Genomic DNA, 19,446 nt, shown 5'->3' on the forward strand with positions numbered 1-19,446 from the left:
TTGATTTATATCAAATACAAGTGGCTCCTCCATGTGGCGAGTCGTTTGAACTACAGCACCTTCTAACAGTTAAGAAAAACATCACTTTCTAACAGAGATCGTTTCAGGTGTGTGTTTATTTAGAGCCATGGTCAGAAATTAACTTTTTCATTAAGGGCTTTTTAAAGGTTTTTTTTACTTTATTAAATGTATATGTGTTGTCTTTTGTTAAATGTAATTCAACATTATTCAACAGTTCATAGGCCTACTATGAAATATCATAAATGTCAACAAAAGCCATATTTACACTTCATCTTGAATTTGGGGGGATTTTCGCCCCAATCTTCAGTTAATTTTCAACCATGTTGAGGTCTATTAAAAACTGTTTAAACACTTGCATGTGTTCACAGAACAGGCCTCAAAAAGACTTTATAACATATTTAGCCTGTAAATATTTCTCATAGCCTTTCTGCAAAAATTTCTGCAAACATTGTTTTTTTTTGACAATCCTCAATAGCTATATTGAGTAAGTTTTCACAATAAAACAGCTTTCCTAAGGTCAATTTAATGTATAAATCAATTATGTTTTCTTAAATGTCATCTTATTTGTCCTCTCAACGATACCACACTTGATTTCACCTGTCACCCATCCAATCCACACTGGCTTTTTATCGACAGTCACATTTTAACTAGGCCCAATAAACAAAACAATTATCATTATATCAAATATTATCAAATATCAAAAAATATATATTTAAAATATTATAAAAAATAGGAGTAAATAACAATAATTCAATGTAGAAAACTGGTATACGATCATACAAATAACTTAATAACAAGTGCTTTTGTTTAGCCAACTGCTTTTCAAACACTCTCTGCGCAAATCCCAGCGCAGAAACAGTAAACCAAGCGCGCCGTTTGCTGTGTTGAAAAACGTCATTCCCTGCGCAAAGCCCCGCGCAGCGACGACGCGCCGGGTGCGCTGCTGCGTTCGATTAAATGACGTCACCGCGTCATGTCGACGGGCATTGTGCGCCATCTTGAACCGAAACGAAATCACGGGTAGGTCCCGATCGCGCTGATCTCGTGCGTCTCAGCTCGCTCTCACTCCGCGCTCGTTCGCACTGTGCGCCCGCGATCACCCGGCTGAGCTCGAGGACACGCCGTACCGAAGGCTCGAACCCGAAACGGAGGCGATGATGGCAGGTAAACGCGCGGCGCGGGGGTTTTTTGTGTTGGTAGGCGGGGGCGCGCAGCAGCGGTGCGGCCTAAACATTAAACCAGACCCCTTAAATGACACTAAAGCAAGCCGTGTGTGTGCTGGTTTACGGTAGCATGCATGCTCGTGTGGGGTGTTTATGCATGCAAATGTTTGCATTTGGGGTTTAGGTTGATCATATGATTGTGTGAGGTCGATTCGAGCATGCATTTAAATGCACTTGTGTTTGTTGCAGGGGTTGGTGGAGGCAATGATTTCCAGTGGTGCTTCTCCCAGGTGAAAGGAGCCATAGACGAAGATGTTGCAGAAGGTACATTTGTCTTTTTTTCAATACACTTGAGTGAATGTTCGTTGTATGGAAAGACAACTTTATGAAGAATGATGGCAGGAGATGGGATCGTTATAAATGTCCACTTTTATAAATGTAATTGTTTATATTCAAGAGAGTATCGTTATATTTAAAGGGGCCGTGTTTAAATGTTGGTCGTTAGACTGTAGTATTGATAGATATATTGTGGATTTTAGTTCGTGATTGTTAGATTTCATGTCATCTTTATGTTAGGGCTGCTGCAAAGTTGACGGTTAACATTTTCAGATAGATAGTATAATAAGTTAATAGGCGCTATTGAAATGACAGTATTTTTCCATGTCTATTCGATTTGAACTCAACTATGTGCACTTAAAAGGTGTCATATAGGTAAGATAGAATAATATTGTGATAGGGACAATTTCACTAGAAATACTGTGAATATTATTCCATGTTTGTTCTAAGCATCTATTAGGGCTGTGTATAGGCAAGTTCCTCTCGATATGATACATATCACGATACAATATATTGCTGTGTATTTCGATACGACACACATTTGTGATATATTGCAATACTTAAAATAGAAAATGTAAAAAGTAGAGCTAGAAATACAACATGCTGTGCACCACCGGGGGTTTTCTGTAAGGATGAGTGTAAAAACATCCCATGATGTGCTTGCGATGCATGGACCTTTAGATCAGAGCTTTGGGTTCTCAAACTGTGGATTGTGCCCCTCAAGTGGGTAGCTCAGGGGAATAAGGTGGCTCACGCAAGTCACTTGGCTGTTGTGGTGCATTACAGTTAAAACAATGAACATGGGCAGTATAAAACCCTGGTTCATCTGTGCTGTAAATGTGCTGGTGTCACATCCGTGAAAGCACAATAAATGTCATTGTTACTTTTCTTAATAAACTTTTTGTCTAATGCACTGCAGTAGCCAAGTGACTTGTGTCATTTCTTGCGACGCCTACAAACAGCATTATTTTATATAACTCATTACTCCATGACTTCTTTTGAAAACCAAAGCACACCCACACATCAGCTCTGAGAGCTCCAAGCGTTCTTATATTTTTCGCCATGCTCGCTTCCACTTACTTTTGGCCGTATGTACTGTATTTGACATGATGTAAAAAAAATTATCGATAGTAGAGGTATCGCTATCGGGAAAAAAAACATTGCGATAGTTACATGTATCTATATTTTTGCACAGCCCTAGCATCTATATGGTATGGAAAATGAAACGTTGACAACTGATTCAAACATTTGGGCGTTTCAAATGTAAAGCCTGCTCTGTCAAAACATGCTGAAAATATTGATGACTCGTCTTGCATTCACAGGCGTGCTCACATTTTTCTATAGAAATGCAGTCTTTAAAGAAAATGATCCTCGCCTATGACTAGTTATTAAATTGACGTCCCACCTCAACTGTCTGTCCTGAAGGAAGCGCGTCAAAACAGGAAAGAAATCTTCCAAGATATTTGGTTGTTTAATCCTATGTAGTAAATTGTTGGCGGTCTGAGGAACCAGCATGGCACATTGTGCATTATAATTAATAGAAAAACGTTTTCGATATGACGTGCCACACGTGACGTCTTATTGATAGAAGAGGCTGGTGGCAGGGGGTTAGTGGGAATGTGTGCTGAATTCCGGGGCTTTTGTAGGGAAGCACATCCTGTCTTTGAGAGAGCGGAAAGCACGTCCGACTGGTCCGACCAGCTTGTTTTTATCCGTGTGCCTCATCCAAAGATGAGTCTGCCTCCGTGATGGGGATCCAGACATGAAAGTTACAGAGAAAACAGGTTTTGTAGTAATTTTTTTATTTGTGGCATACAAGACTATGTTCATGAACATGGATACATTGAACTTTCCCACATTGTGATTGTTGTATCGTGACCATTTGTCAGTTAGATCTGTTCAGGGAAGCCTTCAAGATTGAAGTTTGATATTTTGTGTAATGTGTTTCAATTCACTTCATTTTGTTACTCTAATTGTTTTATTGTTGATGTTTATGTGACCTCCAGACCTCCGCTTCGCACTCTGTGAAAATAAAAACAGATTTCTAGGAAACGGACACATATGGACTTGTGTAATATCATCCCAGCGGAGTGGCCCTTATGTGCAAGAGAAGGTTATTTAAAGATCACTGTGTGATTGCTTGAAATGATAATCTTCCATGTAATTCTGTGGCGGTGGGAATTTTGTTTAAAATGCCGATGTGATAATTATACATACTCATGCAAATATATAAGTTTGTCTCGTTTTATCTTGAGCCATCAAGGCATGTGTTTGTATATCTGGTCCAGCGTTGTGATAATATTGTCTTTTTTAGTTATGGGATGCAAACATAGAATCGATTGTGACTGCCTCATTTTTGATTATTAATTTATAACCAAGTTAGTGTCAAAATGTTATTTTTTTTGTTTTACTTCCCTAACTCAAAAAAGAAACTAGAGGATTAGTTGTGAATCTAGATAATGGTGTCGTCATCTTGTTATTAATACGCAACATAATTTACAATGAATCCTGGAGTAACGTGGAAGCTAAAGACTCATTCTAAGGAGTTTATTGAAATAATTGTGTAAAACATCTTTATAAAGAAATAAGTTTTTGTAATGTTGTTAGTGTAGCTAAAACTTTTGGCTAAATTCTGATAACAACAATTGTTGCCTCTTAGATCTAAGAAAACAAGATAACGCTGCTGTCCTTCTTAAACCTCGTATCTCCATATTTTATGATTTTTATTTTTGCCATAAATCATTATTATTAGTCACCCTTTATGTTTGTCTCTGGCATTGGTGTAGTCTGGGCCATACGCACGTATTTCGCCGTATGCTTACTTTTTGCGTATAACGACTTCTGAAGATCTATGTTAGCATATACCCTCCTACACCCACTTGTTTTGCTGCTTAAAACGTCTCCAAGCTGCATTTGTGGTTGCTTTCCCTTAACTTAATCGCCTTTTTCTTATTTTGTTTTTAAACACGCGATTCTTTCATTCAGTTAGTGCATTTCTTAAAAAAATACACAACATTTTTCGCAGCCCAAAAAATATCAAAATCAAAGCATAAGTGCAGAATTATGCATACATATTAATAAAAGGCATATTTAACAGTAATAATTGGCGTGTTAGGCTACTAGAAAAAACGATCACACTGACTTCTATCTTTTTTGACCATTTGGGGTCATGGGTAATGGTTGTAGAAGATAGTACACCACTTTTTTTGTTAGGACTACACCACTGGTCTCTGGGTTTTGCAAATAGTGTTTTTTCCTTTACAATGATGAGTACGAATATTTCATCTATTATTTAGTGATCTTATAAAATTGTTAAATGATGAAACTCTCTATTGCTTAAACCTAGTTATATATGTGCTGCTGTATTGCATGAGTGACTTTTATTCGAACAGAAAAAAGCAATATAAGTTAAATCAAATTTGTATGAGTTTTGGTTGAAGGGTCCGTGTCATGCACATCAGGGTTTCCTCATCTTACCTGCCCAGCGCGGTCGCAGGACGCCCCGCTCTTACCCTCCCCTCGGGCGAGCCCACGCCGTCCGCACCGCATCTTCTCCCCGGCTCTTAAATCTTCGGCGGCTGTCTTGTGTTTGCGCTGCCGACACCCTCTCTCTGTGCTATAATGGCCTCTCTCTGCCTTTCAGGATGGGTATGTGCGCGTTTATCTCCGTCCGACTTTCACAGCGAGGGCTCTGCTTGTTTTTCAGCCGTTCCAGGTCAGGCTTGGTCTGCGTTTCCTAGTCCGAAGAGGCTCCCCGGTGGTCTCGTGTCATCTGATGTTGTGTTGTTTGGGTTTGCTGTGTGATGCTGTGATTTTATCTCCATCCGAGAGGCGCTGATGTAATCGGTGCTGTAGGTTGTGGGGGGATGTCCGATGTGGACGTTAGCTGCTTCGGGACGAATCGCTAATATTTGCTTAGGTGGCGTTTTTTTTTTTGGGATGGGTGGGCATCATTTGTGATATACCTGACTGTGTCTCCTCCGCAGCTTCTGTTGTTGTTGTTGTTGTTGTTGTTTGTATACAGTACTGTAGCACAGCTCTCCAGGAGGAGGATGTGCAGACGCAGCGTTAGATTAAAGATCAGAATAGTTAATAACTGATCATGTTAATAACTCAATAAGACATTTTTTAAGACGCTTGCATTATATTCATGACAATTATGGCAAATATTTCCTCCAATTTTTATTGCTGTTATTCGTCTCAATGTTTTGGAATTCCATAGAATACAATGACGTATAAGGGTTGACAAATATACGGTATGATGTGTACTATGGTGTGATAGTCTGAAACATTTTGATTGTATTTATGTTAGTATTATTATTTGAGATTATTTTATAGTGTTAATATATAACATTGTACCAACAGAATGAACACATTGCTATGTTAGAATATGCCTTTAAAACTGTGCTTTTAAAAGTAACAGGGTTGACGGTTTTACCATTTCATTACACATTACTAGTCCTGTGCTAAAGGTCATGATGTTTATGGGAGAATCGTTTTGTCAAGCAGCCTCTTTTCAATAATCAGTTGTTTACGATAAAAAAATGTTAACTGGGCTGACTATTTGATTGTCCCCTGATTCAACACTACTAGTAAATTTTGACTTAAAGGAACAATACGGAATTTTTAGGAGGATCTATTGACAGAAATACAATATAATATACAAAACTATTTCTTCAGAGGTGTATAAAGACCTTACGTAATGAACCATTATGTTTCTAATACCTTAGAATAAGCTGTTTATATCTACATACAGCGCTGGCCTACACGCATTGAATTCGCCGCCATGTTTTGTACAGCAGCCCTAAACGGACAAACAACTCTACAACGCGCATTTTCTCTTCCTCTCCGCTGCGGTATCGTGGTGAAACGGATCACGGGATGATCCGTGATCCGTACGGATCGTGCTCTCCGGTGCGGAACGCGTGTGACCCGCGGATTAACAGAAAGTGTATTCATCATTGAGTAAAAGAATAAAACGCGCTCTCGCTTGCTCTCCAGTTTCAGCTCCAACTCGCGCGCTCTCTCTCTCTCTCTCTCTCTCTCTCTCTCTCTCTCTNGGGCTTCCTTCTGCACCGAAGCATTACAGCTATCGATTTTTAACAAAACAGACCTACTCAAATGTATCTAACCTAACTATTTTCACTCGTTATTGTCTAAAAAACTTTCAATCAGGAGACGTAATGCCAAGAGGCTCCCGCGGAGTGAAGAAGAGGTGGAGTTACGATACTTCTCAGACAGTTGAAGTGTCCAATGGAGTTAAGAGATTTGCTCTCAAGCTATTTTCAACACTTTAGATTGGTTAATAATTTGTAAAAATAACAGACCCACATGGGGACTGAACAATAGCTTCGATTTGTGAAAAAATATGAAATTGACCAAATTTGGACATAGGAGGTTTCCGCCCGACAGCGACGATGAGAACGTCACACAAAATCTTTATGATCCTAATTAGCAGAATATAGTTTCTTTCTTAAAGATTTGATTGAAATATAATCCTGCACATTCTATCAGGTTTTATGAGATTTACAGACTAATGCTCCAGTCATCCCATTACTTTCTGTCATGTAGGTGTGACTGGAGATTGATTCATCGCACACACACACACACACACACTGGATTTCTATGAACTAATGGCTTTTTTTGCCTTCATATCTTTTTGATATATTGTGGAAAATTCTCTTCCTCTCTCTCATGAGGTTTGTTGCTAAACTCTTGGGTCGTCTCTATTTATATATCATAATATAAGATGCTCAGAAAATGCTGTTAAGAACCTAAAGGGCCAAAAAGCAAAATAAAAGTCCCCTATATTTATAAGATATGCTTTGAGAGACTGGGATCACACAGCATAAGCTATATTTGTGATGTTTTCGGAGCATCACAGCATCTGGGCCCGTTTTGTTGTGACTTTCTTATCTGTTGTCCAATCTAGTGTTGTTTCATAGATCATCAAGGTGCCGAATCAAATGACTCTGCATGTTAAAATATGTTCTCCGAACACTGCGATGTGCCATGTTTATTTGTGGATATACAGGGTAGGTCAGATAGGTTTGGAGGAACGTGTTGATTTGGTGTCTTGGGTGCGATGAACCATGCTGTTTATGTTTTGTATTTTCTCATATCATAACCTTCAAATCTTTTTTAAAATCTGACACCATAAAGTGTTGTCATGCTTTATACTGAAACAAAACCTGTAGCACTGTCACTGTTCCTGCATAGTAGCACTTCTGGTTTATTTTAGTTTGTCACTCATTGGTTGTTTCTTACCTTGTTTGATCTTTTGTAATCTTTGTTCTTAGGGCACCGGATTCTACATGCACCACAACTTCTTTGTTGGTTCAGTAACAATGTTTGCAGTAAAATAAAAGATGGATTACGTCACTGACGACAGATTATAGAGGTGTGAATCTGTGGCCTGTAATGAGCTGATGGTTGAGTTTCAGGAACACTGAATCATGCTTCTGTTCCCCGTCGTCCTTCCCTCTGAGCGAGAGATCAGACGAGAGAGAGATCCACATGAAACGTGTTAGGATTGTGTAGCGTCACAGGTTCATGTATAAAGGGATAGTTCACCCAAAAACGAAAATTCTGTCATTTACTCACCCTCGTGTGATTTCATACCTGTATAAATGTCTTTGTTCTGATGAACACAGAGAAAGATATTTGGAAGAATGTTAGTCATTTTCAGTTCCGGGACACCATTGACTACCGTAGTAGGAACAATTAAATGGTAGTCAAAGGTGCCCCAGAACTGTTCTTCATATCTCATTTTGTGTTCAACAGAACAAAAAAATACAATATTTTGATGATGTCCCAGAACTGAAAATTGCTAACATTCTTCCAAATATCTTTCTCGGTGTTCATCGGAGCAAAGAAATATATACAGGTTTGGAACAACCTGAGGGCGAGTAAATGACAGAATTTTCGTTTTTGGGTGAACTATCCCTTTAATGTTCATCATATATGAGACCAAGCACAGTTTTTTTCCTGTGTTGATGCATTTCCTTTTGAAACAGGAAGTTGTGATGGGAAAATATATATGCTTTAGTTTACATGCTTTTGCTGGTCGTTGCCAGGTGATGTTGGAGACTTGAATGGACAATGTTTAGAATGCATTTCCCAACACGTTTTATTTTTACAATGATAGATTTAAGAACGCATGTGATGTGTAGTAGACTTGAACACTTGATTTCAACGCACAATGGTTGAAATCTAAGCATTTAGAAGACTTTTTTTATGGATTGATTGTGCAACATGAGGCTAAAAATGTCCATTATGTAAATAAATGGAGGTCTATTATGATCTTATGTTGGCTGAAGTGTGTTTTTGTGTGAGATTTATTTTCTCAGTTTGCACATTGAATGTATGAAATAAATGATCTTTCTTATCTATCTTCCTTTTCGGTCTCTAGCGGACATTATATCAACTGTTGAATTTAACTATTCGGGAGAGTTACTAGCCACAGGAGACAAAGGGGGAAGAGTCGTCATATTTCAGCGAGAACAGGAGGTGACGCCAGCCAAAGATTTCTATTATTCTGTTCATCTTTCTGTTAACAGTAAAACGGAGTTGGTGTTAATGTGTGTTCACTAACCTGTTCCCTCTCGCAGAGTAAAAACCGGTCTCTCTCCAGAGGAGAATATAACGTGTACAGCACTTTTCAGAGTCATGAACCGGAGTTTGATTACTTGAAAAGTTTAGAAATCGAGGAGAAGATCAATAAAATCAGATGGCTCCCACAACAGAACGCTGCACACTTTCTTCTGTCCACAAACGGTAAGAACAGAAACTTAACTTACTGAATTATTATTTTTGTGATGCCTAGCTATTTCTTTAAATGAAGTGAGCTCAAAGGTTGGCTGTTCCTTTCATAGAATTGATGTAGAATTTCTTCTACATTACGTTTTGTGTTCTCAAACAGACAAAACCATCAAACTATGGAAGATCAGCGAGCGAGACAAACGGGCGGAAGGATATAATCTTAAAGATGAAGATGGAAGACTGAGAGATCCATTTAGAATCACATCGCTACGGGTGAGTCTCAGTCCTGTTCACACTGCTTTAACGAATATTTAATGGACAAGATTTCTCCTAATAAAATGTTCGTTTTTTATTAAATATTCGATTGAAAGAGCTCATAGAACTGTTTAATGTTATTTTATTAATGTGTTGTTTTTACGTTTGCATACTTTTTATGTTGTACTTTCATGTTTTACTTTATTTTATTATCTTTTGGTATTATGTTACCTCGCAGTAGGCCTGTCGTGATGGCAACTTTTTGTTTGACCATTAATTGCATTAGAAATAATTGCGATAGTCGTTATTATTGTCATTTTATAAATATTTCATGCCACTGATTAAAGGGGTCATATGGCGCGAATCCGTGTTTTTCTGTGTCTTTGGTGTGTTATAAGTTGCCCATGCATGTGTTAGACACGTAAAATTGCAAAAATTCGAGTGTCTGAACAAAAGATGCATTCTATCTAAAAGCGAATGCTCACCCAGACCTGCCTGAAACGCCTCGTGTAACCACACCCCCACAAAGCTGATTTGATTAAGACCTCCCAAATGTATACTCAAGTAAGGTGGGTGTACCTGTCAGCACAATTGCTTTGGAACGTGATGTTCTAAATATGGTAAGAGGCGTTACATTTCCCTCACCGGCATGCAGTATTCCACCAATCACTACGCACTGGTTAACAGGCCAATCATAGCACACCTCGCTTTTCAGAGCGATGAGCTTTGTTAAAAATCTGCGCGTTTCAGAGAGGCGGGGCAAAGAGGAGATACAAACATGCACGGTATGTGGAAATGCAGCGTTTTTAAACCTTAAATCGTTCATACACATTGCATTACATCTAAAACAAACCATAATATTCGTTTTAGCCGTGTCATATGACCCCTTTAAGTAATGATAATATAATATTGCAAGTACGCCCTTTTAAAGAACAAAGACCTTTTAATAGATTATTTGGTCATTGAAATTGGAATGTAAATAATATAACACACTTGCCCAATTGAGCAATGAAAAACAATGTCTCTTTATCTGCAACGACTTTTCCATTCGTGAAGTGCCCTTCAAAGGAACAAAAACGCTGTTTGAAATTCGTCTAAGGTGTATTCATACATGTGACATGTCATATTTAACTTAAGCCCTATTTGCATGGGATTAGTATTGTCTGGGGACCTCGTGTGATTTAGAAATGACCTCCCCACATCTGTGTTTCATGTGGCGCATGCGCACGGGATAAGTGAATCCTGTGATTGTACTCAAATTTACAGATTTATTTCCCGGATATGATGGCAAGGCTTTGCGTATAGTTTGTATAGCCTATAGTTGTGTGGTGTTTAATGATATATGAACTAATATGACTAATATTATCACAGGACATCGATGTTCGTCAAAATCTGGTAGGTCATTTGCAGGGGAATTTTTACTTTACAGATTACAGACATGGCCGATTCGCACAGGATTAAGATCACAGACAACCTCTGCAATTATTACAAATGACTAGAGGTCCCCAGGTAATACTAATCCCGAGTGAATAGGGCTTTAAAGTCACCATGCAATCAAACCGGAAAATTCTAAGGGCGTACTCGCATGTATCCCGGTTGCTCTCAACTGTGCCCGAGCGCGATTGTCCTGTTTTTTTTCTAATTTCAGAAGCCGTTTCGCTCGGGTACACAAACGCATATATAAACACAACATAACTCATCAGAAATCAGTATGTTTTATCATGTGAATCCAGGATGAAAGAGACTCAATACGGACTTATATTTTTTACTCAACCATGTTAATATTTCATGATTCGTGTCTCTCTCTGGCTGCTCTTCAGGTCCCTGTCCTGATGCCGATGGACCTGATGGTGGAGGCGAGCCCGCGCAGAATATTCGCAAACGCACACACATATCACATCAACTCCATTTCAGTAAATAGTGATTATCAAACATACCTTTCTGCAGACGACCTCAGAATAAATCTCTGGCATTTAGAAATCACAGATAGAAGTTTTAGTATCCTTTTTGTCATCAGTGTTATACATCTTTGTGTTTATTGGAATGTTTCCTTTTGACCAAAATATAATTTGGTTGTGTCTATAAGGTTACCAGAAACCCTTAAAGGGATAGGTTGATAAAAATGAAAATTATTTCGTTTAGTCACCTGTATTTCATTTTAAACCTGTATGACTTTCTTCTGCAGAACACAAAAAAGAGATATTTTAAAGAACGCTAATAACCAAACAACATTGGATGGAGACATTTTTCAAAATATCTTGTGTTTCACAGTAGAGCCACAGTATTTTGCTGTGGTATAGTGAACTCTAAGGTCGGAAGGTCAAGGACAAGCCCTTTAAACATCCACCAATCGCCTGCTTCAGACCATCGTGTCTCCAGCCATAAAACATCTGAACCTCTTACACTGTGATTGAAGTTATTGTGCTATTTCTGTTGGTGTCCTTGACCCGTTCACCCTCAGACATTGTAGATATAAAGCCGGCCAATATGGAGGAGCTGACGGAGGTGATAACAGCGGCCGAGTGCCACCCGCATCAGTGTAACGTCTTTGTGTACAGCAGCAGTAAGGGAACCATCCGTCTGTGTGACATGAGGGCGGCCGCGCTCTGCGATAGACATAGCAAATGTGAGTACCGCTGTCTGAATGCTTTGTTTTTAAACCCTCTGTTTCCCTTTTGTCTATTTCTAAGAGTTAAACGTGTCCGTCCCTGACACGGTGTCCTCTTTTCCTGGAACCCGATCGTGTTCTCTCATTAACAGGCTATGGAAAGTTGTTTTTTTGTCAGCAGGGCTTCACGTTACGTAATCTCGGGTTTATGTAATTGATCGAACGCTCTATTCTCAGCCATTTAGAACAACCAGCTGTTTACTTCCTGTGCAGGACATTAGTCGCTCAAGTGCATGACATTGAAATGGTTTGGATGTGATAGAGCAACAACACCCCTGATACACACCTTTAACCCCTTTTTCATTTCAGTAACTTGGTTTGCACCATTTATTTTGTGTACTGTATCTGTAAAACTAGTCTCAATTTTTGGTATCATGCTATAAAGTGGTAAATGAAGCTGTAGGCATAATTGTTTAAATCTTTCAAACTGTTGTATGCTGAACTTGGCCGGCATGTTGACTCCAACTGACGTTGCGGTGTTGTTTTGCATTTTTAAATAAGTTTTGTGAAATACTGTATTTTCCTGGACCTGGGAGGAAGTTGTTTTATTCTTGATGCTTTTGGAAAAAACTAAACCATGAAAAATGATGGTTTTTAGTGCACAGTTTTGATAAAAATATTCTTAAAGGTATCATGAACTGGGCTTGTTTATTGTTTTTAGACATATGCCCGGTTAACCGAAAATATACATCACGTGATTTATGCACAACTTGTGAGTGAAGTACGGTAAAATGCTGCTGCATCCGAAAGCCAGAGGGCGCTCTCGTGCAGAAACTCCAAATACGCACTGCAGAAGAAGACCACAACACACATAGTAGTAGGAAATGCCTATGGACATCTTTTTATCACTGTTCCTCAAGCCTCCTCAGGTATTTTCATGATAATAAAGTATATTTATAATGATCATGTTTGACGAGTGTTGCTTTTTTAAATGCACGTTATAAGCGAGCAGCATTTCTACTGATCCCAGAGCCGTGCTTCACGGACAAGCTACGCATCAATAAAATAAACGATACCTTGCATTATCGCAGCCAGCTCGGTTTCAGCAGGATTTGGTGGTAACCGTGGTTAACCGGGCACATGTCTAATTGTTTTATACTGTTGTATGAGGTCTACTTATTGATTTTGATGTTTTTGAATGTAAAAACAACGCGAACGTCATAAGTAATAGGTTATTTTCTACCTGGGTTTTGAGGCCGACTCGACAAACGCTCGGTTTTAATGGGCGTGCCGCATTGAAGACTTGGAAGTAAACGCCCGCTGCTATGATTGGATGGCAGTTTGCGTAGTAAACTTAGTTGGAGCCTTCTGTGAATTTGGTTAGAGACGTAACGTTAGGTTACACATTCGCCCTATTCGAACGGGATTGGTATTATCTGCGGACCTCGTGTGATTTATAAATGACCTCCCCACCACATCTGTGTTTCATGTGGCGCATTCGCACGGGATAATTGAAGTCTGTGATTTTACTCAAATTTACTGACTTATTTCCCGGATGTGATGGCAAAGCTTTGCACTTAGGTTGTGTAGCCTATAGTTGTATGGCGTTTAATGATATATGACCGTATTTGAGACCCGTGATCGCGAACTGGACAGAAGATCACCGCGATCGCGGGTCTCAAATGTTAAGAGAGTTTCCATGATAAATAAACAAACGGGAGACTCCCGGTAATTTATGGATATGACCCAGCACCCAAAATAATGCAAAAACACTTCAAAACAGCCTCCATTATTCGCAAACGGTGGATAAAGCCTTGAAAAATGATATATGAGCCCGCAAAATCACAGAGATTCGCTCGGGACTAATATTATCACAGGACCTTGGTGTTCGTCAAAATGTGGTAGGTAATTTGTGGGGGGGGTTTTACTTTACAAATTACAGACATGGCCAATTCGCACAGGATTAAGATCACAGACAACCTCTGCAATTATTACAAATGATTAGAGGTCCACAGGTAATACTAATCCCGTGTGAATAGGGCGCAGGGTATATCAAGCGATCTCTAACAAATCAATAGTGACGCATAGTACAAATATGTTTTACTAACATAAGATTGCTGCGCCATTCCTATCGGATCCAATATTGACGGCACAGCACTGCTTTTTAATTTTAGTCTCTCCGCCAATCCAGCGTCGACCTGTGCCTTGTTCACAAAGGAATCCGCGGTAATGTTTTACCCACATCAGCTGGAAAGTCTTTAAAAATAAACTTCAACCACTAATGTCGGAATCCGAAGGAAGGTTATGCAGCGACTGTGTTCTTCCACAACCGGGCACTGACTGCATAATATTTTGTGGTCTTTAACTGCATGTTTATTGCTTGCTCGCTCTATCTGGTTCCGCGCCACTTGTTACTTCAGTTCTGTCATGCGCGAACCAGTGGGCGGGGCTAGAGAAGTAGTCATTGATATTCTTACGTGGAGGCAGTGTCATAGGTGCATTTTTGCCCCACCAAAGATTTATTTGAACATTTTATGTGATTTATGAGTGCTGAATGACGCGCTTGTAATAAATGCAGGAAAGAGCGAGCAGAGACAAACTAAAGTGTGTGTTTGACTTCATTCCATTTACTTTTAAAACGCTCTCACGGAACATTGATGTCATATTCCGATCGTTCTGCGCAGCATTATGGTTACTATAAAAAAAGTGTGCGACCAAATTGTAAGTTGGTGCGACCGACTGAGAAAGTGAATCGCACCAGTACGACCAATGGGGAAAAATGAGTCTAGAGCCCTGTGATGTCAAGTTGAGCACATCGCATTGTGGGATAGATTCCATATATTGAGCTTTGCAAATGTAGTGGTTACCTTTACATTAAAAACAATCTAGTTACCTGTTTACAGTACAAGTGATGCACATTGCATATTTACTAATGCAATTGAAATCCTGTCTCTTCCCATGTTGGTTTATTTTTAAGGTGCATAAGCATTTAATTCTAGAGTACTGCTTAAAGGTGATGCGTTGAGCGTGATGAAGATGATCTTTTACTCCACCCTGAGATTTGTTTTAAGATGTTTTATGCTTTAATGGAATGCAGTTGTGCTTGTTATTTATAGCGGACGAAATAACAGAGTTTGGGTGTTGCTCTTCCCTGGAGGCCTCAGGGGTGTCCGACACGGACATTTATTTCATGAGTCTATGCGTGATTAAAGCAAGTAAAGGTGATTTTAAAGTAAAAAATTAAGCTGAAGCTTGCGGTGTAACTGTGACTTTTAGGAGTAATGCAATACTGTATCGCTTTCTTTTTTCTTTTGCTTTCTGTTGAAGTGGAAAAACTAGTATGATGTGCCAAATGCTGCCTTTGAGTTCATGTAAAATGTGAGCTGGGAGTTTCAAAAAATGATGTTTCTTGTGATATGCACAACAAAGAAAATTGTCATCTTAAAATAATTATTTTTCTGAAGTTTTCGAGGAGCCTGAAGACCCCAGTAGCCGGTCGTTCTTCTCTGAAATCATCTCCTCCATATCTGACGTCAAGTTCAGCCACAGCGGGCGATACATGATGACTCGTGATTACCTCTCCGTTAAAGTTTGGGACCTGAACATGGAGAACCGGCCCGTGGAAACCTACCAGGTTATTCATTTTGACTGCTGACATTCCAAAACGTGCTCGCGCATGTTTCTTGAACGTGCCGTTTCACATTTTGGATTGTTACATTCTTCAAATACTACTGCTCAAAGTTTCAAGATGCGCTAAAACATGTCTTATTTTCTTGCATGACTTGTATCTTTCGTTTTTATTGATCATGTGCTTCTTCAATTGCAGGTACACGAGTACCTACGTAGCAAGTTGTGCTCGCTCTACGAGAATGACTGCATTTTCGACAAATTTGAGTGCTGTTGGAATGGTTCAGACAGGTGAGGCCTTATTTTATAAGGGCAGATACTTAACGGCAAAGTGTTAATCTTTTTTTAATCCTGTTATTGCTTGCAAATGAATCAAATGTGGTCGTGTCTGTCTGTCATTGGCCAATCCCCCGTCTGATTTTCGTTCAGTGCCATCATGACGGGTTCCTACAACAACTTCTTCAGAATGTTTGACAGGAACACGCGCAGGGACATCACGCTGGAGGCTTCGAGGGAAAACAGTAAACCCCGTGCCATGCTCAAACCGCGGAAGGTGTGCACCGGCGGCAAACGAAAGAAAGACGAAATCAGCGTGGACAGTCTGGACTTCAACAAGAAGATCCTTCACACCGCCTGGCACCCTAAGGAGAACGTCATCGCTGTGGCCGCCACCAACAACCTGTATATATTCCAGGACAAAATGAATTAAAAAAAGTGATTCAAAATAAAAAACGACAACAAAAAAAATAAAATCAAGAATTATCCCTGTCCCCGTTTCTCTCGGCGCAGGTCCGAGGACGCTCGAAAACACTTTGCAACGTTAAGCCTAGTCGTAAATCTGTATGAGAAATATGGCCCTATTGTCCTCTCGAAGAATGAGTTGAAGCACTTGTGTAAAGGGAGATGAGACGGACCGCATATTTGGAAAAGCCCGTTAATAATTCACAACGACCCCTCCACACCAAACAACCCCGGGGGGTCGATGTCAAGCGACCTACACCAATGAGCATTAGGAGGCCAGAAATCACAAGTCCTACATGTATTCGTCTTCGGCTGAGTCTTATGTTTTTATGATTTGACGACCAAAAGTATGGAAACGCTCCACAGGACGAGTAACAAGTCTCGCTGTCAAAATCGTATGTAGTCAATGTTCGACTTGAAATTCAGACCTTGTGTGAAACATCATGTTTTGTTAATGCCCGGTAACATTCCTTCCCCTGGCCTACGTCTCAGGCCCTGTCTACCTTTTTAAGCACTTAAAACAGGTCTCCATTTTGGTCAGTGGACAGTTGTTTTTACTTTTGTTCTGTTTTTATTTTCTATTGTTTTCTCATGCATAATATCTACTCACTGACTGTATCTATATATTGCCACTCAATAAAAGTAACATAACTACAGAGAGAAAGTGTTTTTACATTACGAGCAGGTATGTATGGGTTTTATGTTCTTCGTTCGCATGTAATCTGCATTTGTAGATCTGGAGAGTGAAAATGTGAACCCGGACTGCTGAAGCCAGACTGGAAATGTTATAGAGGAATTCCAGAAAAACAAAATGTGTAGTGTATAAAGATGAATTAAAAACTTGGTTATTAAAAATTAGGCAATGCGAAAGGCAAAAAGCAGAATAGGAAAGGGAATTCCTCTGTAACGTGCCGGTCGGGAAGCAAATCTGCATATTGTAGTACTTGAACTTGCGGTTGCACTGTTAGAATGAGGACATTGGCCATGATAAGTGTCAGTATTGTTGTCTGGTTTGCATTTTAGATCATGTTTTTTATTTTGTTTTTGTTACAGTTATGTCTTTCTTTATTTTGTAAAGGGATTCTACCGCCTTATGAATTACCTCGAAGACTAGATCTCAATATTCCCAGCGCTTACCCACAATACTCATCTCCCTACGTGCTTTTCTTTTTTTAGCACTTCATTGTCCGTTTATGTGCTGCTACGGTTCTGCGGCTTAGTATTTGGACACTAATAGAGACATCACACGGTCAACGTTGACCGGCGTAGAACACTCAGATCAAACACGATGTGTTGAGTGCCTCTTTAAGACAGTACTGACTTCCCTCCAGTCAAGCGAAGATGAACACCGATCACGTGCTGATTTTGAGATGCTCCTAGTTCAATTCCTGTGCAAATGTAAAGGATTTGTGCAGAAATGTGATCTGGTTTCTCCCGCATCAGTACTTGGTTTAAGGAAAGCAGTGATGACAAACTGAAGGCTGCTGAATTTTGACATGCAGCAGCTAAATGTCAAAATGACAAACGTTAACTTGACGGTTATAAAGTACAAAGTTATTGTAAAGCTGATTGTGATGCTCTTGAAATCTGGGAACTCGCGGGTCGGATGAGAACTCTCAGACCGTGATCCTTGTTAAATGATGATGATGCTAACATTGTGAAAGTGTACACTTGTTTGATTATTTTTGACCAAAGTTAAATAAACTTTTAATTGTGTTTATCTGAAAACAGCACACTGGCCAACACTTCTTCAAGCAACACTAGCAAATTTATAATACAAGTGTAATGCTTACTGCACATATGTGACCCTGGACAACAAAACCAGTCTTATGGGTCAATTTTTTGAAATTGAGATTTTTACATAATCTGAAATCTGAATAAATAAACTTTCTATAGATATATGAGTTGTTTGAATAGGACAAAATCTGGCTGAGATACAACCGTTTAAAACTCAGGCATCTGAGAGCGCAAAAAAATCAAAATATTGAGAAAATTGCCCTTGAAGTTGTTAATCAGGGGCACTGTGGCAGACCATCCACTCACAAAAATAAAGTTTTTATATATTTAAGGTAGGAAATTTACAAAATATCTTCATGGAACATGATCTTTACTTAATATCCTAATGATTTTTGGCATAAAAGAAAAATCGATAATTTTGACCCACACAATGTATTTTTGTCTTTTACTAAAAATGTTCCCGTGCTACTTAAGACTGGTTTTGTGATCCAGGGTCACATATATGTGTGTGAAGCAACATGTAGAATGCTTCTTTGTCATGTGACTTCATGATACCTCATAAATATACGTTTTTTGTTTGCATGTTTGTCAATTTGTGTTTAAAAAACTTATTTACAGAATGAATCGTAAGGTTTTCTTATGAGGTCCAAAAATCATGATATTTTTTATTACTTTTGTGAAGCCTGTTAAAGTCCTAGTTCGTTCCTTTAAATAGCAAAAAGGCATTCCGTTTCAAACCTGTATGGCTTGCTTTTTCTGCAGAAAGATATTTTAAAGAAACAACAATTGACTTCCATTGTATGGACACTAAACCACAAGACATTTTTCAAAATATCTCTTTTGAACGACATGAGGGGGCAAAAGGACAGCGTTTATATTTATAGGTGAACTTGTTCCTAAAGAAACTTAAAGGATAATTTTAAGATACTCAAACAACACAACAGGACTCCCTGAATATATAATGAATTTAATAATGAAGTCAAAGGGGTACATGATTTTTTAAAAGAAAATGACCCACGTTTATAAGCTATTTTCTATAAACGCTGCAATCTTTCATGAAAAAGTAAGAATTGTCATTTTTAATTTCACTGGGACTTTAAGGTCGCACTTTTTGTGTTTTTTTACAAATATCAACTGGATGTTAAACAAAAGTGGATATGTAAAGTTGAAGTTTGAAGACACGGGCTAAAGCGTGAT

The 19,446-nt window shown here is 39.0% G+C and overlaps 1 protein-coding gene across 1 annotated transcript; it reads left to right on the plus strand.

Annotated features, from left to right (window-relative positions):
• The first annotated feature begins 999 nt into the window (after positions 1-999).
• Positions 1,000-18,243, plus strand: ppp2r2d (protein phosphatase 2, regulatory subunit B, delta). Its single transcript, XM_057358433.1, has 10 exons — positions 1,000-1,185; positions 1,434-1,508; positions 8,932-9,029; positions 9,131-9,296; positions 9,442-9,554; positions 11,357-11,534; positions 11,998-12,162; positions 15,609-15,778; positions 15,971-16,062; positions 16,201-18,243. The coding sequence occupies exons 1-10, from the start codon at positions 1,176-1,178 to the stop codon at positions 16,478-16,480; spliced, it is 1,347 nt and encodes a 448-aa protein (XP_057214416.1). The 5' UTR covers positions 1,000-1,175; the 3' UTR covers positions 16,481-18,243.
• Positions 18,244-19,446: the final 1,203 nt, after the last annotated feature.

Source organism: Triplophysa rosa, linkage group LG18 (genome assembly GCF_024868665.1).
Source record: "Triplophysa rosa linkage group LG18, Trosa_1v2, whole genome shotgun sequence".
Classification (NCBI taxonomy): Eukaryota; Metazoa; Chordata; class Actinopteri; order Cypriniformes; family Nemacheilidae; genus Triplophysa; species Triplophysa rosa.